The sequence below is a fragment of the Chiloscyllium plagiosum genome, unplaced genomic scaffold (genome assembly GCF_037043375.1).
Source record: "Chiloscyllium plagiosum isolate Xiang-an unplaced genomic scaffold, Cpla_swu_hap1 HiC_scaffold_36, whole genome shotgun sequence".
In the NCBI taxonomy this organism is placed as follows: domain Eukaryota; kingdom Metazoa; phylum Chordata; class Chondrichthyes; order Orectolobiformes; family Hemiscylliidae; genus Chiloscyllium; species Chiloscyllium plagiosum.
Genome location: NW_028270174.1, coordinates 43,346,100 through 43,367,533, shown reverse-complemented (window position 1 = coordinate 43,367,533; position 21,434 = coordinate 43,346,100). Strand labels below are relative to the sequence as shown.

The window sequence follows — 21,434 nt, the reverse complement described above, 5'->3', positions numbered from 1 at the left end:
CCACAGTCCAAAGATGTGCAGGTCAGGTGAATTGGCCATGCTAAATTGCCCGTAGTGTTAGGTAAAATGGGCTACATGTAGGGGTATGGGTGGGTTGCGCTTCGGCGGGGCGGTGTGGACTTGTTGGGCCGAAGGGCCTGTTTCCACACTGTAAGTAATCTAATCCTGCTGTCATTAAGTTGCAGCAAGAAGCAAAAACTAAAGAAAAAGATGAGGGAGTTGAAGTTCAGTTAGCTGACATCTTGTTTGAGGTAATGGTGCAGGAAAAACCTGAACAGGTAGAGGGTCAGGCAGAAGTGTTTAGTCCTGAAAGGCTAATGGACTTACAAGAGAGAGACGCGACAGTAAAAGTGCATACTCAGAAAATGAATCTGAATGTATTCCCGAGTATTATTATCCGAAGGATAGCATCTTAAGATGAAAATAAAGATCATGGCAGGTTAGTGCAGAAGAGAAATGGGCAGAAGTGCACCAGGTTGTTACTGGTCACATACAGACAGTGGATAGCACATGAATTACCAGTAGGAGGTCATCTAGCTGTGAGGAAGACTCCAGTTAAGGTACAAAAGTACTTGTATTGGCCTGCTCAAGGAAGTGATTAAATTTTTCCGTACATATCAAATGTGCCAAATATTAGGTAGGCCACAGGCAGTAATAAAACCAGCAACTTTCTTGCCAATTCCCACATTTGAAGAACCTTTCACATTCGGATTGATTGTGTAGGTTCCCTCCCTAAAACTAAAAGTGGGAACCTTTATTTGCTCGTCATATTGGATGTGTCAACCAGATTTCTGAAGGCAATTCCATTACAGAGTATTCAGGCAAAAAGGGTGTTGGAGGAGTTATTAGCTTTCTTTACCCCTTATGGGCCACCCAGAGAGATTGTCAGACCAAGGGTCTAATTTTATGCTAGGTTGTTTTAAGGAAGTCATGGATAGCTTAGGCATGCAGCACTTTTTAAATCAAGTGCGTACTGTCCTGTATCTCAGGGAGCCTTGGAAAGCTGGCATTAGACTCTGAAGACTCTGTTTTAAGACTGTACTGTCAGGATTGTCCGTGTGACTGGGATAAAGGTTTCCCATTCTTATTAGATTACATTACAGTGTGGAGACAGGCCCTTCGGCCCAACAAGTCCACACCGACCCGTCGAAGCGTAACCCACCCATACCCCTACATATACCCCTTACCTAACACTACGGGCAACTTAGCATGGCCAATTCACCTGACCTGCACATCTTTGGACTGTGGGAGGAAACCAGAGCACCCGGAGGAAACCCACGCAGACACTGGGAGAACGTGCAAACTCCACACAGTCAATCGCCTGAGGCGGGAATTGAACCCAGGTCTCTGACGCTGTGAGGCAGCAGTGCTAACCACTGTGCCCCTGTGCCGCCCCGTTTGCCATTAAAGATGCCCCAAAAGAATTTACTGGGTTTACTCCCTTCGAGTTAATATTCGGAGTGAACTGAGATAGCCTTTGAAATTAAAGAAAATTTATGGGACCAAATTCAGAGATCTCACACTTGAATTGTGTATCTGAGGTGAGGGAGAGATTAAATCAGGTATGTGATTTAGCTAAATAGCACCTGAAGAAGGCGCAGCATAGAATGAAGCAGGTGGCAGATAAAAACTGAAATTCAGACGTTTTCCCGTGGGGATGACTTAGAAGTATTGTTACCAGTGGTAGGAGATTTCTCCAAAGGCACATTTAGTGGTCCCTATCAAATTGAGGGAAAGTTGAGTCAGGTAAATTATCTGGTAAAATTTCGGAGAGAAATAAAACTATTGGGTATGTAATAGAGACAGTGAACTGGAGAAACAGGTGTTAGTTCCTGCCCCAGAATATCTAAAATCCACAGACCTGACTGCCCTGGTTGACTTATTGTCTCCGCTTGCTTCTGCCCCATCGAACTTATCTCCTCATATCTCAACACCGTCCTGTTCCCCCTTAATCCAAGAACTCCTCACATACATTCGGAACACCACACATGGCCTTTACCACTCCATGACTATTGATTCCCTAGCCCCAACGCCTCATCTTCATTATGAACATCCAGTCCCTTTACACATCTGTTGCCTCCAAGTCCTCCCTTCCATCCTCTCCTGCCGGCCCAACTAGTATCCCTCCACCAATGCACACATTCGATTGACAGAACTGGTTCTCACCCTCAACAACTTCTCCTTCAAATCCTCCCACTTCCTTCTGATTAAAGGGGTAGTCATGGGCACCTGCCTGAGTTCCAGCTACACCTGCCTCTTCATAGGATATGTGGAACAGTCCATCTTCTGCAGTTATACTGACACCATTCCCAATCTTTTTCTCTGCTTCATTGACTGACTGTATCGGTGCCACCTCGTGCTCCCACAAGGAGGTTGAACAGTTCATCAACTTCACAAACACCTTTCACCTTGAACATACCTTCACCTGGATGGTCTCGGACACCTCCCTCCCCTTGCTGGGTCTCGTCCATCTCTGGTGACCGATTCAACACGCACGTCTATTTCGAACCCACCGACTCCCACAGCTACCTGAACTACACTGCATCCCATCCCACTTTGTGTAAAAATGCAATCTTATACTCCCAATTTCTCCACCTCCACCGTATCTACTCCCAGGAGGAGCAATTGCACTCCAGAACATCCCAGATAACCACTTATTTCAAGGACTGCAATTTCCCCTCCTACATGATCAACAATTCCCTCCAGCACATCTCCACTTTGCATACCTCCCTCTTGAACCCCACCCCTAGCAACAAGCACAGAACCCCTGATCCTCCCCTTCCATCCCATTAATCTCTAGATACAATGCATTATCCTCAACCATTTCCACCACCTACAATCAGACCTTACCACCAGATATGTTTCCCTTCCCACCCCATTTGCATTTTGCAGAGACTATTCCCTGCATGACTCACTCGTCAGGTCCACGCTCCCCACCAACCCACTCTCCACACCTGGCACTTTGTAAAACCTGCACCCATACCTCGCCCCTCACCTTTGTGCAAGGCCCCCAAAGGATCTTTTCACATCTGGCAGAAATTTTCCTGCACATTCAAACACCTCATCTATTGCGTCCATTGCTCTCAATGTGGTCTCCTCTGCACTGGGGAGACAGGATCCCAACTCATGGAACATTTCAGGGGACATTTCTGGGAGACATGCACCAAACAATTCCACTGTCCTATGGCTGATTCTTTAAACTATTGCTATCCCCTCCCCGCACCACCAAGGACATGAGTTCTAGGCCTCCTCGATGCCAGGAGGAAGAACCACATGGCATCAACATTGACGTTACCAGTCTCCAAATCCACCCCCCACTTCCACCACCACCAACAATTCATTCCAGATCCAAACCTCCAACTAGGTACTGCTGTCTTGACCTGTTCTACCTGTTCATCCTCCTTCCCACTTATCTCCTCCACCCTTCCTGCTGACCTGTCACAACCAACCCCCCACCTGTATATTGCTTTCCCATCTGCTTGCCCCCCAATTCCCACCCTCCTATTTATTTCTCAGGCCACTCTCCCAACATTCCTGATGAAAGGCTTATGCTCAAAACACCGAATCTCCTGCTCCTCTGATGCTGCCTGACCTACTGTGCCTTTCCAGCACTACACGTCTCGACTGTGAGAATCTCTTTCCCATGACAGATATGTCTAAATCTTCAGCATTTTAATTGAAGAGCAGGTGATTTTGACAAGATCGGAGAGGAAAAAAAATCACCTTGAGAGTGGTAGAACTATGAAACATACAGCCTGAGACAGTGATGGAGGTAGATACTCTTAAAACATTTAAGAAGCATCCGGATCAGCACTTGATACCAAAGCACAGTTGGCTATTGACCAACTACAGGTAAATGGGATTAGTATAGTTTTGATTTTTGTTATTTGGCACAGTCATTGTTGGGCCGTATGGTCTCTTTTCCATGCTATGTGACTCTAAGTCTCCATTATCCTGCTAAGTTTTACAGCATGGATGTCAGCATAAAGACAACAAGTAGGAGATGACTGTTTCCTGTGGATTTAATAAAGGATATTGATATAAGAATAAAGCATGCTTGTCCTTCCACTGTTGAAACATGTGATGCTGGAAAAATCCAGCAAGCCAGGTAGCATTCGAGGAGCAGGAGAATCGACATTTTGGGCATAAGCCCTTCTTCAGGAATGAGGCTGATGTGCCAAGTGGGCTGAGATAAAAGGTAGGGGGGAGGGAATTTGGGGGAGGGCGCTGGGAATACGATAGGTGGAAGGAGGTGAGGGTGATAGGCCGGAGAGGGGGTGGGGGCGGAGAGATCGGGAAGAAGATTGCGGGTCAAGAGGGCGGTGCTGAATCCGAGGGTTGGGACTGAGAAGGTGGGGGAGGGGAAATGAGGAAGCTGGAGAAATCTACATTCATCCCGTATGGTTGGAGGGTTCCTAGGCGGAAGATGAGGCACTCTTACTCCAGGTGTCGTGTGGCCAGGGTTTGGCGATGGAGGAGGCCAAGGACCTGCATGTCATTGGCGGAGTGGGAGGGGGAGCTAAAGTGTTCACCCACGGGGCGGTTGGGTTGGTTGGTGCGGGTGTTCCAGAGGTGTTTCCTGAAACGCAAGTAGGCGGCCTGTCTCCCCAATGTAGAGGAGTGCGAGTAGGCGGCCTGTCTCCCCAATGCCTTGTTTTCTGAAAGCCCTTTTTTGCATGTAACATGACACCGCAGCCTCATTTTTGCACATCCTTTTCTATCTGCCTTTGATGAATGGGGATGGAGGGAAGGGAGGAACATGTGAATCTCTCAAATAGTTTCAATGTAGTGAGGCAAGGATATTAGTGTGATGTGGTTGTGATGGTGGAGGCGGAGGTTCAGAATTTATTTGATGCAAATACCCTGTGCTCTTTGCTAGAACTTGCAATGCTCACAAATAGGATACATTTTGGATTACTGTTGAAAACCACGACCAAAACTTCAGCTATTGACAAAAAGTAGGTTAAATATACGAAACATTTTTAAAAAATCTGTTTTCCTACTTCAAATATTTTCTGTTTAGCAATGTTGCTCAAAGTCTATTTGATGTTGCATTGTTTAAAACACAAGCTGATTTCAGATTGTCTTTATTTAGTGCATTTCCCTTACATAGGTTTTAGATACTCTGAAACAATTGTTGCAAAACATTTCCATCATAAGTAGATTTAAAGTACAAAAATACAGTAATTGCTACAACTTAACATTACAAAATATTCAGAAACATCATTTGAGTCATTTATAATTTAATGACATGAGTAATGTTTTAATTAAGTTGCCCACAATGAATACCATTACAATACTGTAATAATTGTTTTCAATCTAAATTTTTCTACGTTAATGTGATTTTCCCCAAAAAGGCACCCTTAAGCACAAAATTTGAGTCAACTAAGCTGTAAGTAGATATAGTACTTAGTTTGAATGCAAACTCAAATCCATCTTGTTTTTGAGATCATTAATTCATATTTATTTACAGACAACTAATCAACTTCCTTGTGCACATAATTCTAACATCAAAACTGAATGTTACAAGTGATACAAGAAGTGATACAAGAAAAACCAGTAAGATGTTGGAACATGTAGATGCTTTCCAGGATTACTTGGTCCATTTTTACAGTAACAAAGCATTGATAGAATACAATAGAAAGCAAACATAATACCAAAATCAGAAATAATCCACACACATTTTGCAGCTTGATTACTGTTCTTCACTATCAACTTGTAAGTAACGCGATGAACACAATGATAACTAGAAATATGCCATTGAAGGCAACCTACTTCAAAAATATTTTTCGTTGAATTGAGTAGATATTACTGTGTCACTGTACAAAATGTAGATTCTTGGTTGAAACAAATTAGTGTTTTCATTTTTTTCCATTCTTTATTGTATATCACGAGACGATTCTCGTACAAGAAAACAGATTTTGTCCTAAGCATTTGAACCATCATGACAATATTGTCATCTTAGAAAACAAAATGAGAGTTGAAAGTTTACATTACTAAAAATACACATTAGTAGCTTTTATTTCTCTTTTCAAAGCTATAAACCTCCACAGTTTGAGTTTTAAATCAGTAATTCATTTTAATCCCAACTGCTCTTGTTTATTTACAGTAAGACAGTGAAAAGCTTTTAAGGTTAAAATGGTATAAATAAAGAATAATTATGTCCATTAAGCATTGTATGTATAGGCTTTCATCTGTTAAAGCATCTGGGAGGATTTTTGTAGGGTAATAGTTCAGCCCTATGTACAATTACATTATAAGTGACCATAATTTGCATTTTAAAATACAACAAGAAATTTTCTTTATGCTTGTTATTTCTGTTCATGACTATCTTGAATATCCTCTTAAAAAAGCTAACCTGCTTATTATCCGTCCTCTGTTAAATGTGGTGACTCTGGTTTACCCTTCTATGGGCAACATGGTAAACCTACCCATTCACAGTATTCAGCAGATATCATTGAATGGCAATCAGGAACAGGCATCTTGCTTGATTTTTTTTTGTTCTTCATCCGGGAATGTTGAGTAAACTGTTAAATCTTCTCAATTGCCTACCTGAAATCAGCTAACTTAAGGAGGCCCAAATCAAAATTGGGATCTTTCTGGTCTGCATGGCTACAGTAAGTGGTACATTTGTTTATTGAACTATTACTCAACTAATTTAAATAAAAATACCAAAGCAAATTCCATAGTTTAAATAAAGTATTTTGAGTTTGGCATATATTGCCCTTTTCATAGTGCATATCTCTACATATGTCAACACTGGATATTCACATGAAAGCTATTAAAGAGTGGAATTACCTGTTTTGGGCCAGCTGGCTTTAGCATACTGAACAGCTGCATGCACACTATAAAACAACTGAGTGCCCATCTCCTTGCAGTTTTCTCCAAAATATCCTCCCCTACTCAGCGAGTCAATGACTGAAGGATTACAGTTGGCCAGAAGGATTCTAATACCAATCTCATTGTAATCCTTCAAAACTGTCTTCATAGTATTAATACCAACAGTATCTAAGAATTGTATTGTGGAACAGTCTAGAATAATGGTGTGAAAATTGTACACCTTAGGAATCAATCTTTTGCTGACAACAGGCTGTTCTTGTTTGATGTTGCCGTTGAATGCTTTTGCTTCTTTATTTTTTGTTTGTTTGCTTTCTTCTTTTTTCTGCTTCGCAATCTCCAAAGCTGGATTCAGTTCAACTTTTCTCATCAGGGAATCCATAAAGAAATCTTTATTAGCATAGTACAGTGGGGCTTCAAACCGAAAGATTTTAACTTGGGGAATAGGTGTAAGGTTATTGTATTCTGTTTGATCTTCATATAGAGTTGAACCCTGGATTTGACCTAACAAAGCTGCTCTAGGCACTTGAGTGCGAATAATAACACACAGAAGTGAGAATGTTACCCCTGTGAAAAGCCCCAGTTCAGTACTTATTAAAGTTACAGATAACATTGTAACCCACCAAACCAGTGTGTCAATTTTGCTCATCTTCCATTGCTTTGGCAGATCACGAAATTTCATGAGAGCCCCTCTTAAACTGACTATAATGATGGATGCTAGAACACACTTCTGCAAAGAATAGAATACAGGAGCTAAGAAAAGCAGCAGCATTAGGACCAACACAGCACTGACAACACTAGACAGCTGGGTCTGACAACCACTCGAATCTTTAACAAGTGTTTTAACCAGAGTTGCACTGGAAGCATATGAATGAAAGAATGATTGAACAACATTACAGAATCCAAGAGCATAGGTCTCTTGATTGGCTTGTATTGTGTATCCATGTTTTTTTGCAAACAACTCTGACAGCGAGATTGTGAAGGCAAAGCTGATGATTGCAAGTGTTACAGCATCCATGGCAACTCTGGGTAAAAGGTGCCAATTTGGAACTTTAGGGGGTAAGAATCCAGTTGGGATTGCTCCTGTAATGCTTGAACCATACACTTCATTTAGATTTACAAAGTGGGATATTAATGTAGCTATGACTACAATGGTCAGTTCCATTGGGAAAGGGAACTTGAGCTTGTGTTTATATCGTTCTCCTAATTCTTTGGAAGCAATTAGCAGAGGCATGCAAATGGCAGTTGTTATCAGATCACAGAAATTGGTTTTGTGAATGTTCTTAAAAATGTTTATCCAAGTTACAACAACACTACCAGGTCCATGACTACGTGGTAGTTTTATTCCAATGAGGTACTTGACTTGCATAGTTACAATAGTGATTGAGGCACCAGTTGCAAATCCATCTAGCAAGGGCTCAGATAAATACTTTGATACAAATCCAAGATTGAAAACTGCCATTAGTACCTGGAAGAAAAAGAAATCAGAAGAATGAATTGAAATTGAGGTCCTCCAAAAGGAAAGAGAATCTTGCAATTCAAATCTGTAAACCTTCACTTTTTCTTCCCCAAAGTGACATCATTCGGGTCCAAAACCTCCTGAGGACTTTAGGTCGTGATTATTGCATGGCACTGAAAATAATTTGTTTGTCTGTTAAAATTTTATGTCATTTGGGCTTTCTCTTAAGAATGATTAAGAAACACGTAAGTTTTAATTTTCTACATTGTGGCTTCCATGCTGTAATTTTGCAAGAAAGACACTGGAAAATGGAAAAAGTGCTATTCAAGGTTATAAATGTGTTCATTTGTAACCAAACCAAAGGGATTTTTGATAGCATGTACATGTTGCAGTATTTTACAAATATACACAGTAAAGGTAGCGCTTCTATAATATGATGGTCGCGTTCTTGTGCTTTAGAAACAGTGTCTCCAATTAATTAATCGCATTAACAAAATGCATGTTTATATCTACTGAAATGTTTTAGAAACTACAATACCAAGTTTCCACATACAAGTTTTTAAAAAAGTGCTTTTAAAAAAAGTCATAATTACTAAAAAGCAGAAATAGAAATATGCAGTTCTACAAGTGCTGTGTAGCTTAGAGAGCAGCACTGTGAATGAGGAGAAGGTTAGTGAATAGATCTCTGTTAGATTGAAAAAAGAGCTAGAGGTTCATGAGATCATAAGAAATTGGAATAGGAGGCGGACATTGAGCCTAGTCCACCATTCAATAGGATCATGGCTCGTCCTTCATTCCAGTTTCCTATCCTTTTTCTGTAAATCTTGAATCCAATATTGATCAAGAATTGATCTGTCTCAATCTAATTATACACAAGGACTGTGACCCACGGCTCTCTGTGGCAAAGAGTTTCAAGAACTCGCAACCCTCGAAGAGAAAAAAAATAACTTATCATTTCAGTCTTAAATTGATGCTGCTTTTATTCTGGTTCTAGACTTTCCCATGAGGGGAAACATTCTCTCAGCATGTACCCTGTCAAACCCCTTAAGAATCCTGTAGATTTCAGTGAGATCACCTCTCATTTTTCTAAACTTCAGTGAGTTGAGTCCCAGCCTGTTTAACCTATACTCAGAAGATATTCCACCATACCAGGGGTCACCCTAATGAACCTTCTCTGAACAACCTCCAACAAAGGAGGCAGTTATCTCTCCTCAAATAAAGGGATCAAAACTGCTCACAGTACTCTAGATGTAGTTTCACTAGTATCTTGCACAGTTGCAGTAAGGCTTTCCTACTGTAAAACCCCAACTCCCTTGAAATAAGAGTTAACATTCACTTAGCCTTTCTGATTACCTGCTGTACCTGTGTACTAGTTTCGTGTATAGGTACCCGAAGACCCTTTTGTGTTGCTGCTTTCTACAACTTTTCTCCTTTTAAATAATATTTGCCAATTTTTGTTCACTTATAAAATCTATCAATATCTATGTGTAGACTGTTTGTTTGTCTTTAACCCCTTAACTAACTGCCTTTCCACTTATTTTTGTGTTATCCGCAAATTTGACTACAGTTCATTGACTTCCTTTCACAAAATCCACATTATTTTTTGTAAATTGTTTCGGCCCTTGTGATCCCACTCATCCTTGTGGAATTCCATTGGTCGCCAACTTGAAAAGAACCTCTTATCCCACTTGTTTCCTGCCCATGAGCCAATTCTCTACCCATGCTAATATACTACCTCTATCATGGTGGGATCTTATCTTATGACTTGATCTTTTGTGCTGTACCTTGGTCGAACATCTTCTGAAAGTCCAAATACAACACATCTGCTGGTTCCATTCTATTGACTAATTAGTTAGATACAATTTTATTTTTGTGAAGGGTGACTCTTGATTTGATTATGATTTTCCAAATATCTGCTACTACTTAATATTATTAATATTTGATTCCTATAATTTTCGAACAATAGATGTTAGGCTAATTGGCTTATAGTTCCCCACTTTTTTGTCCCCCCCTCCCCTTTTTGAATAGGGATGTCACATTAGCAATTTTCTGATCCTCTCATACATCTCCAGAATCCAATAATTTTTGGAAAATTCCAACCAATGCATCCACTATCTTTGTAGCTACCTCTTTAAGGATCCCCGGATGCAGGTCATCTAGGCCAGGTGACTTATCTGCCTTTAGCCCATTAGTTTGTATAATTCTACTATCTTTGTGATGGTGCTTAATTTCTTCCTTGTATTCTTTAGTATGAATAGATGTTTGAGGTATCTTTCAATGTAAAAACCGATGCAAAATATCTAACTCTTCTGCCATTTCTTTGTTCCCTAAAACCATCTCCCCAGATTTGTTTACTGAAGGGGCTGTGTTCACACTGACCTCTGTCTTCCTTTTTATACATTTAAAGAAGCTCTTATTGTCAGTTTCTTATTCTTCTGTAGTTTGTTCACAGGTTTATTTTTCCTGTCTTTTTATTATCTTTTTAGTCCTCCTTTGCTGATTTCTGAACTTATTTCTGTATTGAGGGCTATCATTCACAATAAAGAATGGTTAATTAAGATAGTGACAAATATGTTTCCTTGAAGGAACTTGGATGAATCACTGTTCTTTCTCTTTACACACTGCCAGGATTGGAGAAGCACTTCTCCATTCACTTGCTCTTGCCTCCCTTTAGGTGCTGGCTTTTCCAAGGGTCTGATAACCTGACAATGTTCAATTTGCAAGCAAGATAAAACCACCTCATTAATGTTTTAGATGAGTGACACCCCTTTGTTAAAGTCCATATTTAAGATGGCTTGGGTTCAGGTTGAGATTTTACATTCTAACATCCCACCTCTCATATCACAGCCTACTGCCCGGACCTGTTAATAGTCGGTCTGGCTAGGCCCAGGAGTAGACCCAGTGAGTACTTTTTCTTTCAAATCAACCTGTTCCGAGATGTTAATAAGGCACCTCTGGAACAGGTGAGACTTGAAGCCAGGCCTCCTGTTTTAAAAGTATGGATACTACCACTCCACCACAGCAGTCCCCAACATCTCACCTCAGAGATGACATATATCGGATTTGAAACATGGCCTCTTGATTCAGAGGTTAGGGATACTCCCACTGCACCACAAGAACCCTCTTCTAATTGACCCGTTCAGAGCTGTAATTACACATCTCTAGTCTAGGTGGATTGAACCAGGCCTGTCTGACTTAGAAAGGTGGACACTACCAATGCGCTAGAAGAACCCTCAGCATCCCACCTTCAAAATTTTTAAATTTTTAAAAATATATTCTGTATCTTGATATCATGAGTATACATCTAAATACTACTTGAATGTTATGTGGTTTTCTGTCTCCATCACCCTTTATAGGCAGTATGTTGCAACCAACCCCATCCATTTCAATTTCCCTTCCCACTCCCCTGATGATATGTCTACACTAGGCCTCCTCTACTGCCTAAACAAGGCTACCCACAAACTGGAGGAGGAATACATCATCTTCCACCTCAGGGAACCTACAACTACATAGCCTCAACATTTGACTTGCATCACTTTCCAAATCTCCTCTGCGCTCTCTTACCCCCCCCCCCCGTCCCCTCTGACTCAGCTCTGCCCCCTTGACCTTCTTTCTTCTCATCTGTCCGCTCCATAATTCCCACCGACCTATCACAATCACCTCCTATTTTTGCCTACCTACCTTTTCCCCCATCCTTCCCCTTCCCCTATTTATTTCTCAGCCCCCTTTTCCCCCTCCTGAGCTCTGATGAAGGGTTATACCCAAAACGTTGACTTTCTTGTTTCTCAGATACTGCCTGAGTTGCTGTGCTTTTTCCAGCACCACATTTTATCGACATCTGCAGTCCTCACTATCTCCTAGTGAGTTCCAGGTTCCTGCCACTTGGTGGAAAAGCTTCCTCTCAACTCTTGTAAATCTTACACCCCTTACCTTAAATTTGCACTCACTGGTCATTGACTCTTCCACTAAGCGAAAATGTTTCTTCCTGTCTACCCTGTGTATGACCATCATAATTTTATACATCTCAAAAATGACCTCCTCTGTTTCCTCTGCTCCAAGGAAAATAAATTCAGGTTATTCAGTCTCTCTTGATAAGTAAAATTCTCCAGCCCTGTCAACATCCTGGTAAATATCCTCTGCACCTTCTCCAGTGCAATTACATGCCTCCTTTTAATGTGGATTCTGGAACTCCACACAATTCTCTGTACCCTAACTAATTCTTTATACAGTTATCTGCCTTGAAAGGAGCAGGAGAATCGACGTTTCGGGCATGAGCCCTTCTTCAGGAATTCCTCATTCCTGAAGAAGGGCTCATGCCCGAAACGTCGATTCTCCTGCTCCTTGGATGCTGCCTGACCTGCTGCGCTTTTCCAGCAACAGATTTTCAGCTCTGATCTCCAGCATCTGCAGTCCTCACTTTCTCATCATAGTTATCTGCCTTGGCTAATAAAGGCAAGTACCCCAGAAGCTGCCTGAACCACTATCCACCTGTCCCGCTACCTTAAGAGACTAGGGGACTTGCACACCAAGATCTCTCTAATTCCCGGTTCTTCCCACTTCCATTTGTCATGTGTTCCCTTGTCTTGTTTGTCTAAGAGTCATAGATGTACAGCACGGAAACAGACCCTTTGTCCAATTCGTCCATGCTGACCAGATATCATAAATTAATCTAGTTTCATTTGCCAGCACATGGCCCATATCCCTCGAATCTTTCCTATTCATCTGCCCATCCAGGTGTCTTTTAAATATTGTAATTGTATCAGCCTCCACCACTTTCTCCAGTAGCTCATTCCATACGTGTACCACCCTTTGCTTGAAAAAGGTGCCTCTGAAGTCCCTTTTAAAACTTTCCCCTCTCAGCTGAAACCTATGCTCTCCAGTTCTGGACTCACTCAACCTAAGGAGAAAGCCTTGTCTATTTACCTTAATGATGATTTTATAAACCTCTACACGGTCACCGCTCAGCCTTAAACTCTGTAGGGAAACAGCCCAGCCTATTCAGTATCTCCTTCTCACTCAAACACTCCAACCCTGGCAATGTCCTTGCTAAACATTTCTGAATCCTTTGATGTTTCTCCATATCGTTCCTATAGCAGGGAGACCAGAATTGCACACGATATTCCAAAAGTGGCCTAACCGATTCCTGTGCAGCTACAACATGACCTCCCAACTCCTATACTCAATGCTCTGGCTGATGGGTTCTTTTTCTTGAGATTCTTACACCCTTGATGCAACTGCAACAATCCACCTTCTGTGAACAAGCAAAATGTTATTTAACCAAGTACGATACAAGCTTTCTGGAGGAACCTTTAACACTCTTCGCAATGCTTGCAAAGCATGTAAAGGGTATCTCTGAACAAAGGAACAGTTCTTCCTTTTTACAAAATCTTTACATCATAGTCCATTTACATGCCCAGCCATCCCCCCCACAATCACATACCACTCAAGACACAATGCAGTGACCTGATCATCTCCAGAAACAGTGTAATGTAAATCATCCGTTAAGGTCAAATCTGTTGTGAACCATTTTTTTAAACTACAGGAAGTAGTCAGAATTTTAATTGCAATATTCTTGATTTCTGAATAGAGGATGATAATATAATTCTTTTACTTTGAATAGCTAAGAAACGGCCATGCAAAGGGCTCTGAATGGCAAGGGATGGGAATGTAACTTCCTTACATTCTACCTGTAAAATAGACCTCCCATCCTAGCCTCGGGACATCCAATTTCCTGCAGGTCAGCAGAGCAAATTAACCCTTTCCTATCTCATAACAATAAAGGAAAGCACCTTCTTCACTATCTTGTCTACCTGAGACTCTACTTTCAAGGAACTGTGACCTTCACTTCAAGGTCTCTTTGTTCAGTAATACTCTCCAGGACCTTACTATTTAGTTATAAATCCTGCTCTTATTTGTCTTTCCAAAGTGCAGCACCTCCCAGTTATCTAAGCTGAAATCCATCTGCCGCTCAGCCGATTGGTCCATCTGATCAAGATCCCATTGTATTCTGAGGTAACCTTCTTTGCTATTCACTACATCTCCAATTGTGGTATCATCTGCAAACTTACTAACTATACCTCCTATAATCCCATCCAGATCAATTATATAAATGACAAAAAGCAATGGACACACCAATGGTCACAGGCTTCCAGTTTGAAAAGCAACCCTCTGCCACCACCCTCTGTCTTCTACTTTTGAGCCAGTTCTGTATCCAAATGGCTAGTTCACCCTGTATTCCATGTGATCGAACCTTGCTAACTAGTCATGTCTTCTTGAAATCCACCACATCCACAGGTTCTCCCTTATTTATACTATTAATTACATCCTCAAACTCTAGTAGAGTTAAGTAAGAGTTCCTTTTCATAAATCCATGCGACTGTTTAATCCTGTGAAAACTTTTCAAACGTTCTGAATTGTCACATCTTTTATAACAGACTCGAGTAGTTTCCCCAATACGGATCTGTAATTGTCTCTGGTACTCTGTTTCTTTCTCACATACTCTCTTGAAATAGTGGGGTTATATTTGCCACCATCCAATCTGTAGAAACTAGTCCAGAGTCTACAAGACTTGAAAGATTACCACCAATGCATCCAAAAATTTCAGGACACTCTTCGTGTTCTAGATGCAGAAAATCATGCTCTTGGGATTTTTCAGCCTTCAACTATTAATTTCTCTTCAACTATTTTTTGTTCTAATATGGCATTTCTTAAATTCCTTCTTCTCACTAGACCCTCAGTTCCATAACTTTTCTGAGAAATTATTTGTCTCCCCTCGTGAATGCAGATCTAAAACATGCGTTCAATTATTCTGCAACTTCTTTGTTCTCCATTTATAATTTCCCTGTTACTGCAGGTATTTGTATTCCACAAGCAACAGGGCAGCAGAGAAAAACTGTGCATTACAACCCCAGACTCTCAAACCATTAACTACGTATTTAAGTAATTCTACACTAACCAAGATGGAGGACAGGAAAAGCTTCTGGCTGTAACAGCTGCTCTGTTTTGAGGTATTTTAGGTGCTGGAGGTGATTTCCTCAAATTCCAGGAGCAGCAATTACAGTTTTATATACTGTTGCATTGTTTTGGAACTTTGGAAAAAGAAAGTCAAAACAACAGCAGTATTAAAAGGGAGAAGAGCAGACAAAGGAAGCACATGGTGAGGTCATTGCAGGAGAGAGAGAGAGAACCTGCACACTGCCTTTGCTGTTTGAATTCATATATTGCTGGACACTGGAGTACATCTGGGAAAATTATCAACAGTGAAATTCACAACTAATCTTGGAGGAATGGTTGGGCGAAGTTCACAGCACAGAATCAGATAGGTTCATCGTTGTTTGAAGTGTGGCCCACAAAAAGTCTGCAGTAGTGAGTAGAGTGGGTTCTTTCTTGATTACATGTTTTTGGAGATATGTCTCTTGATTAAATGTAAAATATAAGCCATAACTATTAGTTTAACCTGGGGCAGTGTTTGTCGAGAATAAGACTGTGTTAATTTCTGGGTCTGTAGATTGTGAAGGAGCAAAAATGGCCTTTAATAGAGTGATATGTACTTCTTGTCAGATGTGGGAGTTTAAAGACAGTTTAAGGGTTGCTGCGGATTATATCTGCCATAAATGCTGTTGACTGCGAATCTTATCAGATCGAATGGATCAGTTGGAGAGACAGTTAGAAGCAATGAGAAATTTGCAACAGCAACAGTATGTGATGGATGGTAGTTACAGTAAGGGGGAGAAATCTCAGATACAGTCACATAGATGGGTTAACTCCAGGAAAGGTCAGAGAGGTAGGCAGCTAGTGCAGGAGTCTTTTGTGAATATACCCATTTCAAACAGGTATGCTGTTTTGGAAAGTGTAGAGGGTGATGAATTCTCGGGGGAACATACCACGAACAAACCACGAACTGGCTCTAATGCAGTGAGGGGTACGTTGGGTTTCAAGAGAGCATTTGTGTGAGGGCATTCTCTAGTCAGAGGTGCAGACAGATGTTTCTGTGGCCAGCAGAGAAAAAGCAGAATGGTGTGTTGTTTCCCTGGTGCCAAGATCAAGGATGTCTTAGGGTGCAGAATGTTCTCACGGGAGAGAGGGGCCAGCAGGAGGTCATTGTCCACATTGAAACCAATGACATAGGAAGGGAAAAGGTTGAGATTCTGAAGGGAGATTACAGAGTTAGGCAGAAATTTAAAAAGGAGGTCCTCGAGAGTAGTAATATCTGGATTATTTCCAGTGCTACAAGCTAATGAGGGCAGGAACAGAAGGACAGAGCAGATGAATGCATGGCTGAGGAACTGGTGTATGGGAGAAGGATTCACATTTTTGGATCATTGGAATCTCTTTTGGGGTAGAAGTGAGCTGTGCAAGAAGGACGGATTACACCTAAATTGGAAGGGGACTAATATAACAGAGAAATTTGCTAGAGCTGCTCTGGAGGATTTAAACTAATAAGGTGGGGGTGGGGGGGGGGGGGGGGGTGGGTGGGACCTAAGGAGATAGTGAGGAAAGAGATCAATCTGAGACTGGTACAGGTGAGAACAGAAGAGAGTCAAACAGGCAGGGACAAGGTAGGACTAATAATTTAAACTGCATTTATTTCAATGCAAGGGGCCTAAAGGGAAGGCAGATGAACTCCGGGCATGGTTAGGAACATAGGACTGGGATATCATAGCAATTACAGAAACCTGGCTTAGGGATAGGCAGGACTGGCAGCTTTTAATGTTCCAGGATACAAATGCTACAGGAAGGATAGAGAGGAAGGCAAGAGAGGAGGGGGAATGGCATTTTTGATAAGGGATAGCATTACAGCTGTGCTGAGGGAGGATATTCCCAGAAATACATCCAGGGAAGCTATTTGGGTGGAACTGAGAAATAAGAAAGGGATTGTATTATAGACTAGGAGAAAGTGAGGACTGCAGATGCTGGAGTACCAGAGTTGAAAAATGTGGTGTTGGAAAAACACAGCAGGCTAGGCAGCATTTGTATTATAGACCCCTTAATAGTCAGAGGGAAATTGAGAAACAAACTTGTAGGGAGATTTCAGCCATCTGTAAGAATAATAGGGTGGTTATGGTAGGGGATTTTAACATTCTAAACATAGACTGGGGCAGCCATAGTGTTAAGGGTTGGGATGGAGAGGAATTTGATAAATGTGTACACAACAATTTTCTGATTCAGTATGTGGATGTACCTATTAGAGAAGGTGCAAAACTTGACTTACTCTTGGGAAATAAGGCAGGGCAGGTGACTGAGGTGTCAATGGGAGAGCACTTTGGGGTCAGCGACCATTATTCTATTAGATTTAAAATAGTGATGGAAAAGGGTAGACCAGACCTAAAAGTTGAAGTTCTAAATTGGAGAAAGGCCAATTTTGATGGTATGAGGCAAGAACTTTCGAAAGTTGATTGGAGGCAGATGTTCGCAGGTCCAGGGACGACTGGAAAATGGGAAGCCTTCAGAAATGAGAGAACAAGAGTGCAGAGAAAGTATATTCCTGTAAGGGTGAAATGAAAGGCTGGTAGGTATAGGGAATGCTGGATGACTAAAGAAATTGAGGGTTTGGTTAAGGAAGAAAAGGAAGATTATGTAAGGTATAGACAGAATAGATCGAGTTAATCCTTAGAGTGTAAAGGCAGTAGGAGTATACTTAAGAGGGAAATCAGGAGGGCAATAAGGGAACATAGCCTTGGCAAATAGAATTAAGGAGAATCCAAAGAGTTTTTACAAATACATTAAGGACAAAAGGGTAACTAGGGAGAGAATAGGGCTCCTAAAAGATCAGCAAGGCAACGTTTGTGTGGAGCTGCAGAAAATGGGGGAGATACTAAATGAGTATTTTGCATTAGTATTTAATGTGGAAAAGGATATGGAAGATATAGACTGTAGGGAAATAGATGGTGACATCTTGCGAAATGTCCAGATTACAGAAGAGGAAATGCTGGATGTCTTAAAACGGGTAAAGGTGAATAAATCCCCAGGATCTGATCAGGTGTACCCGAGAACTCTGAGAGAAGTGATTGCTGGGCCTCTTGCTGAGATATTTGTATCATCGGTAATCACAAGTGAGGTGCCGGAAGACTGGAGGTTGGCTAACATGGTGCAACTGTTTAAGAAGGGTAGTAAGGACAAACCAGGGAACTATAGACCGGTGAGCCTGACCTCAGTGGGGGGTAGGTTGTTGGAGGGAATCGTGAGGGACGGGATGTACATCTATTTGGAAAGACAAGGACTGATTCGGGAAAGTCAACATGGCTTTGTGCATGGGAAATCATGTCTCACAAACTTGATTGAGTTTTTTGAAGAAGTAACAAAGAGGATTGATGAGGATAGAGCAGTAGATGTGATCTATATGGACTTCAGTAAGGCGTTCAACATGGTTCCTGATTAGCAAGGTTAGATCTCATGGAATACAGGGAGAACTAGCCATTTGGGTACAGAACTGGCTCAAAGGTAGAAGGCAGAGGGTGGTGGTGGTGGAGGGTTGCTTTGCCCTCATCAATCCTCTTTGTTACTTCTTCAAAAAATTCAATCAAGTTTGTGAGACATGATTTCCCACGCACAAAGCCAAGTTGACTATCCCTAATCAGTCCTTGCCTTTCCAAATACATGTACATCCTGTCCCTCAGGATTCCCTCCAGCAACTTGCCCACCACCAACGTCAGGCTCACCGGTCTATAGTTCCCTGGCTTGTCCTTACCACCCTTCTTAAACAGCGGCACCACGTTTGCCAACCTCCAGTCTTCCGGCACCTCATCTGTGACTATTGATGATACAAATATCTCAGCAAGAGGCCCAGCAATCACTTCTTTAGCTTCCCACAGAGCTCTCGGGTACACCTGATCAGGTCCTGGGGATTTATCCACCTTTAACATTTCAAGACATCCAGCACTTCCTCCTCTGTAATCTGGACATTTTGCAAGATGTCACTATCTATTCCCCTACAGTCTATATCTTCCATTATCTTTTCCACACTAAATATTGATGCAAAACATTCATTTAGTATCTCCCCCATTTTCTGTGGCTCCACACAAAGGCTGCCTTGCTGATCTTTGAGGGGCCCTATTTTCTCTCTAGTTACCCTTTTGTCCTTAAGATATTTGTAAAAACCAATTTGAGTCAGATATCTACAGCATAAAGAAAGGTGTTTTAGCCCATTATGTCCATACCATTTACAAACAGCTACCTAACTATTCTAACCGCATTTTGCAGCACTTGGCCTGTAGCCTTGTATGCCTTAGTATGCCTCGCAAACGTACAACTAAATATTTCTTCAGTGTTATGAGTGTTTTTGTCTCTACCACCCTTATAGGCAGTGCGTTCCAAAACCCTGCCACTCTGAGTGAAAACTCACATTTCCTCCAAACTTTCTGCTCCTTATCTTAAATCTATGACCCCCTGTAAATTAATCCCTCCATCAAGGGGAAAGGTTTCTTCCTATCTACCTATCAATGCCTCTCATCATTTTATACAGGTCAATCATGTCCCCTCTCAATCTCCTTTGCTCCAAAGCAACAGCCAGTACTGTCTATCTAATCTCTTTTCAAAACTGAAACTCTCCAATTCAGGCAACATTCCGATAAATCTCCTTTGCACCCGCTGCAGTACTATCATAGCCTTCCTAAAATGTGAATTCCAGGACAACCCCAGCCTTTTCAGCTTCTCCCTATAGCTCAAATCCTCCAACCCTGGCAACATCCTTGTAAATCTTTCCTGAACCCTTTCAAGTTTCACAACATCTTTCTGATAGGAAGGAGAACAGAATTGCACACATTATTCCAACAGTGGCCTAACCAATGTCCTGTACAGCCACAACATGACCTCCCAACTCCTGTACTCAATACTCTGACCAATAAAGGAAAGCATACCAACGCCTTCTTCACTAACCTATCTACCTGCAACTCCACTTTCAAGGAGCTATGAACCTGCACTCCAAGGTCTCTTTGTTCAGCAACACTCCCGAGGACCTTACCATTAAGTGTATAAGTCCTGCTAAGATTTGCTTTCCCAAATTGCAGCCCCTTCCATTTATCTGAATTGAACTTCATCTGCCACCTCTCAGCCCATTGGCCCATTTGGTCCAGATCCTGTTGTAATCCGAGGTAACCCTCTTCACTGTCCACTACACCTCCAATTTTGGTGTCATCTGCAAACTTACTATCTGTACCTCTTATGCTTGCATCCAAATCATTTATGTAAATGACAAAAAGTAGAGGACCCAGCACCGATCCTTGTGGCACTCCACTGGTCACAGGCCTCCAGTCTGAAAAACAACCCTCCACCACCACCCTTTGTCCTCTACCTTTTGAGCCAGTTCTGTATCCAAACGGCTAGTTCTCCCTGTGTTCCATGAGATGTAACCTTGCTAATCAGTCTCCCATGGGGAACCTTGTCGAACGCCTTACTGAAGTCCATATAGATCACATCAACTGCTCTGCCCTCATCAATCCTCTTTGTTACTTCTTCAAAAAACTCAATCAAGTTTGTGAGACATGATTTCCCATGCACAAAGCCATGTTGACTTTCCCGAATCAGTCCTTGCCTTTCCATATACATGTACATCCTGTCCCTCGGGATTCCCTCCAACAACCTGCCCATCACTGAGGTCAGGCTCACTGGTCTATAGTTCCCTGGCTTGTCCTTACCGCCCTTCTTAAACAGCGGCACCACGTTAGCCAACCTCCAGTCTTCCGGCACCTCACCTGTGCTTATCGATGATACAAATATCTCAGCAAGAGGCCCAGCAATCACTTCTCTTGCTTCCCACAGAATTCTCGGGCACACCTGATCAGGTTCTGGGGATTTATCCACCTTTAACCATTTCAAGACATCCAGCACTTCCTCCTCTATAATCTGGACATTTTGCAGGATGTCACCATCTATTTCCCTATGGTCTATATCTTCCCCAGTAAATACTGATGCAAAATATTCATTTAGTATCTCCCCCATTTTCTGTGCCTCCACACAAATGCTGCCTTGCTGATCTTTGAGGGGACCTATTCTCTCCCTATTTACCCTTTTTGTCCTTAATATATTTGTGAAAACCCTTTGGGTTCTCCTTAGTTCTATTTGCCAAAGCTATCTCATGTCCCCATTTTGCCCTCCCGATTTCCTCTTAAGTATATTCCTACTTCCTTTATACTCGCCTAAG

At 41.7% G+C, this 21,434-nt stretch overlaps 2 protein-coding genes across 4 annotated transcripts in view; one reads left to right on the top strand and one right to left on the bottom strand.

Annotated features, from left to right (window-relative positions):
- The window catches only part of idua (alpha-L-iduronidase), a 268,795-nt gene that overhangs the window by 17,034 nt on the left and 230,327 nt on the right, over window positions 1–21,434 (top strand). The window lies entirely within an intron of this gene.
- slc26a1 (solute carrier family 26 member 1) overlaps window positions 6,782–21,434 on the bottom strand; it is a 56,935-nt gene continuing 42,282 nt past the window's right edge. Inside the window, exon 3 of the mRNA XM_043674617.2 lies at window positions 6,782–8,305. Coding sequence (XP_043530552.2) covers window positions 6,782–8,305 — 1,524 coding nt within the window. The remainder of the gene's footprint in view (window positions 8,306–21,434) is intronic.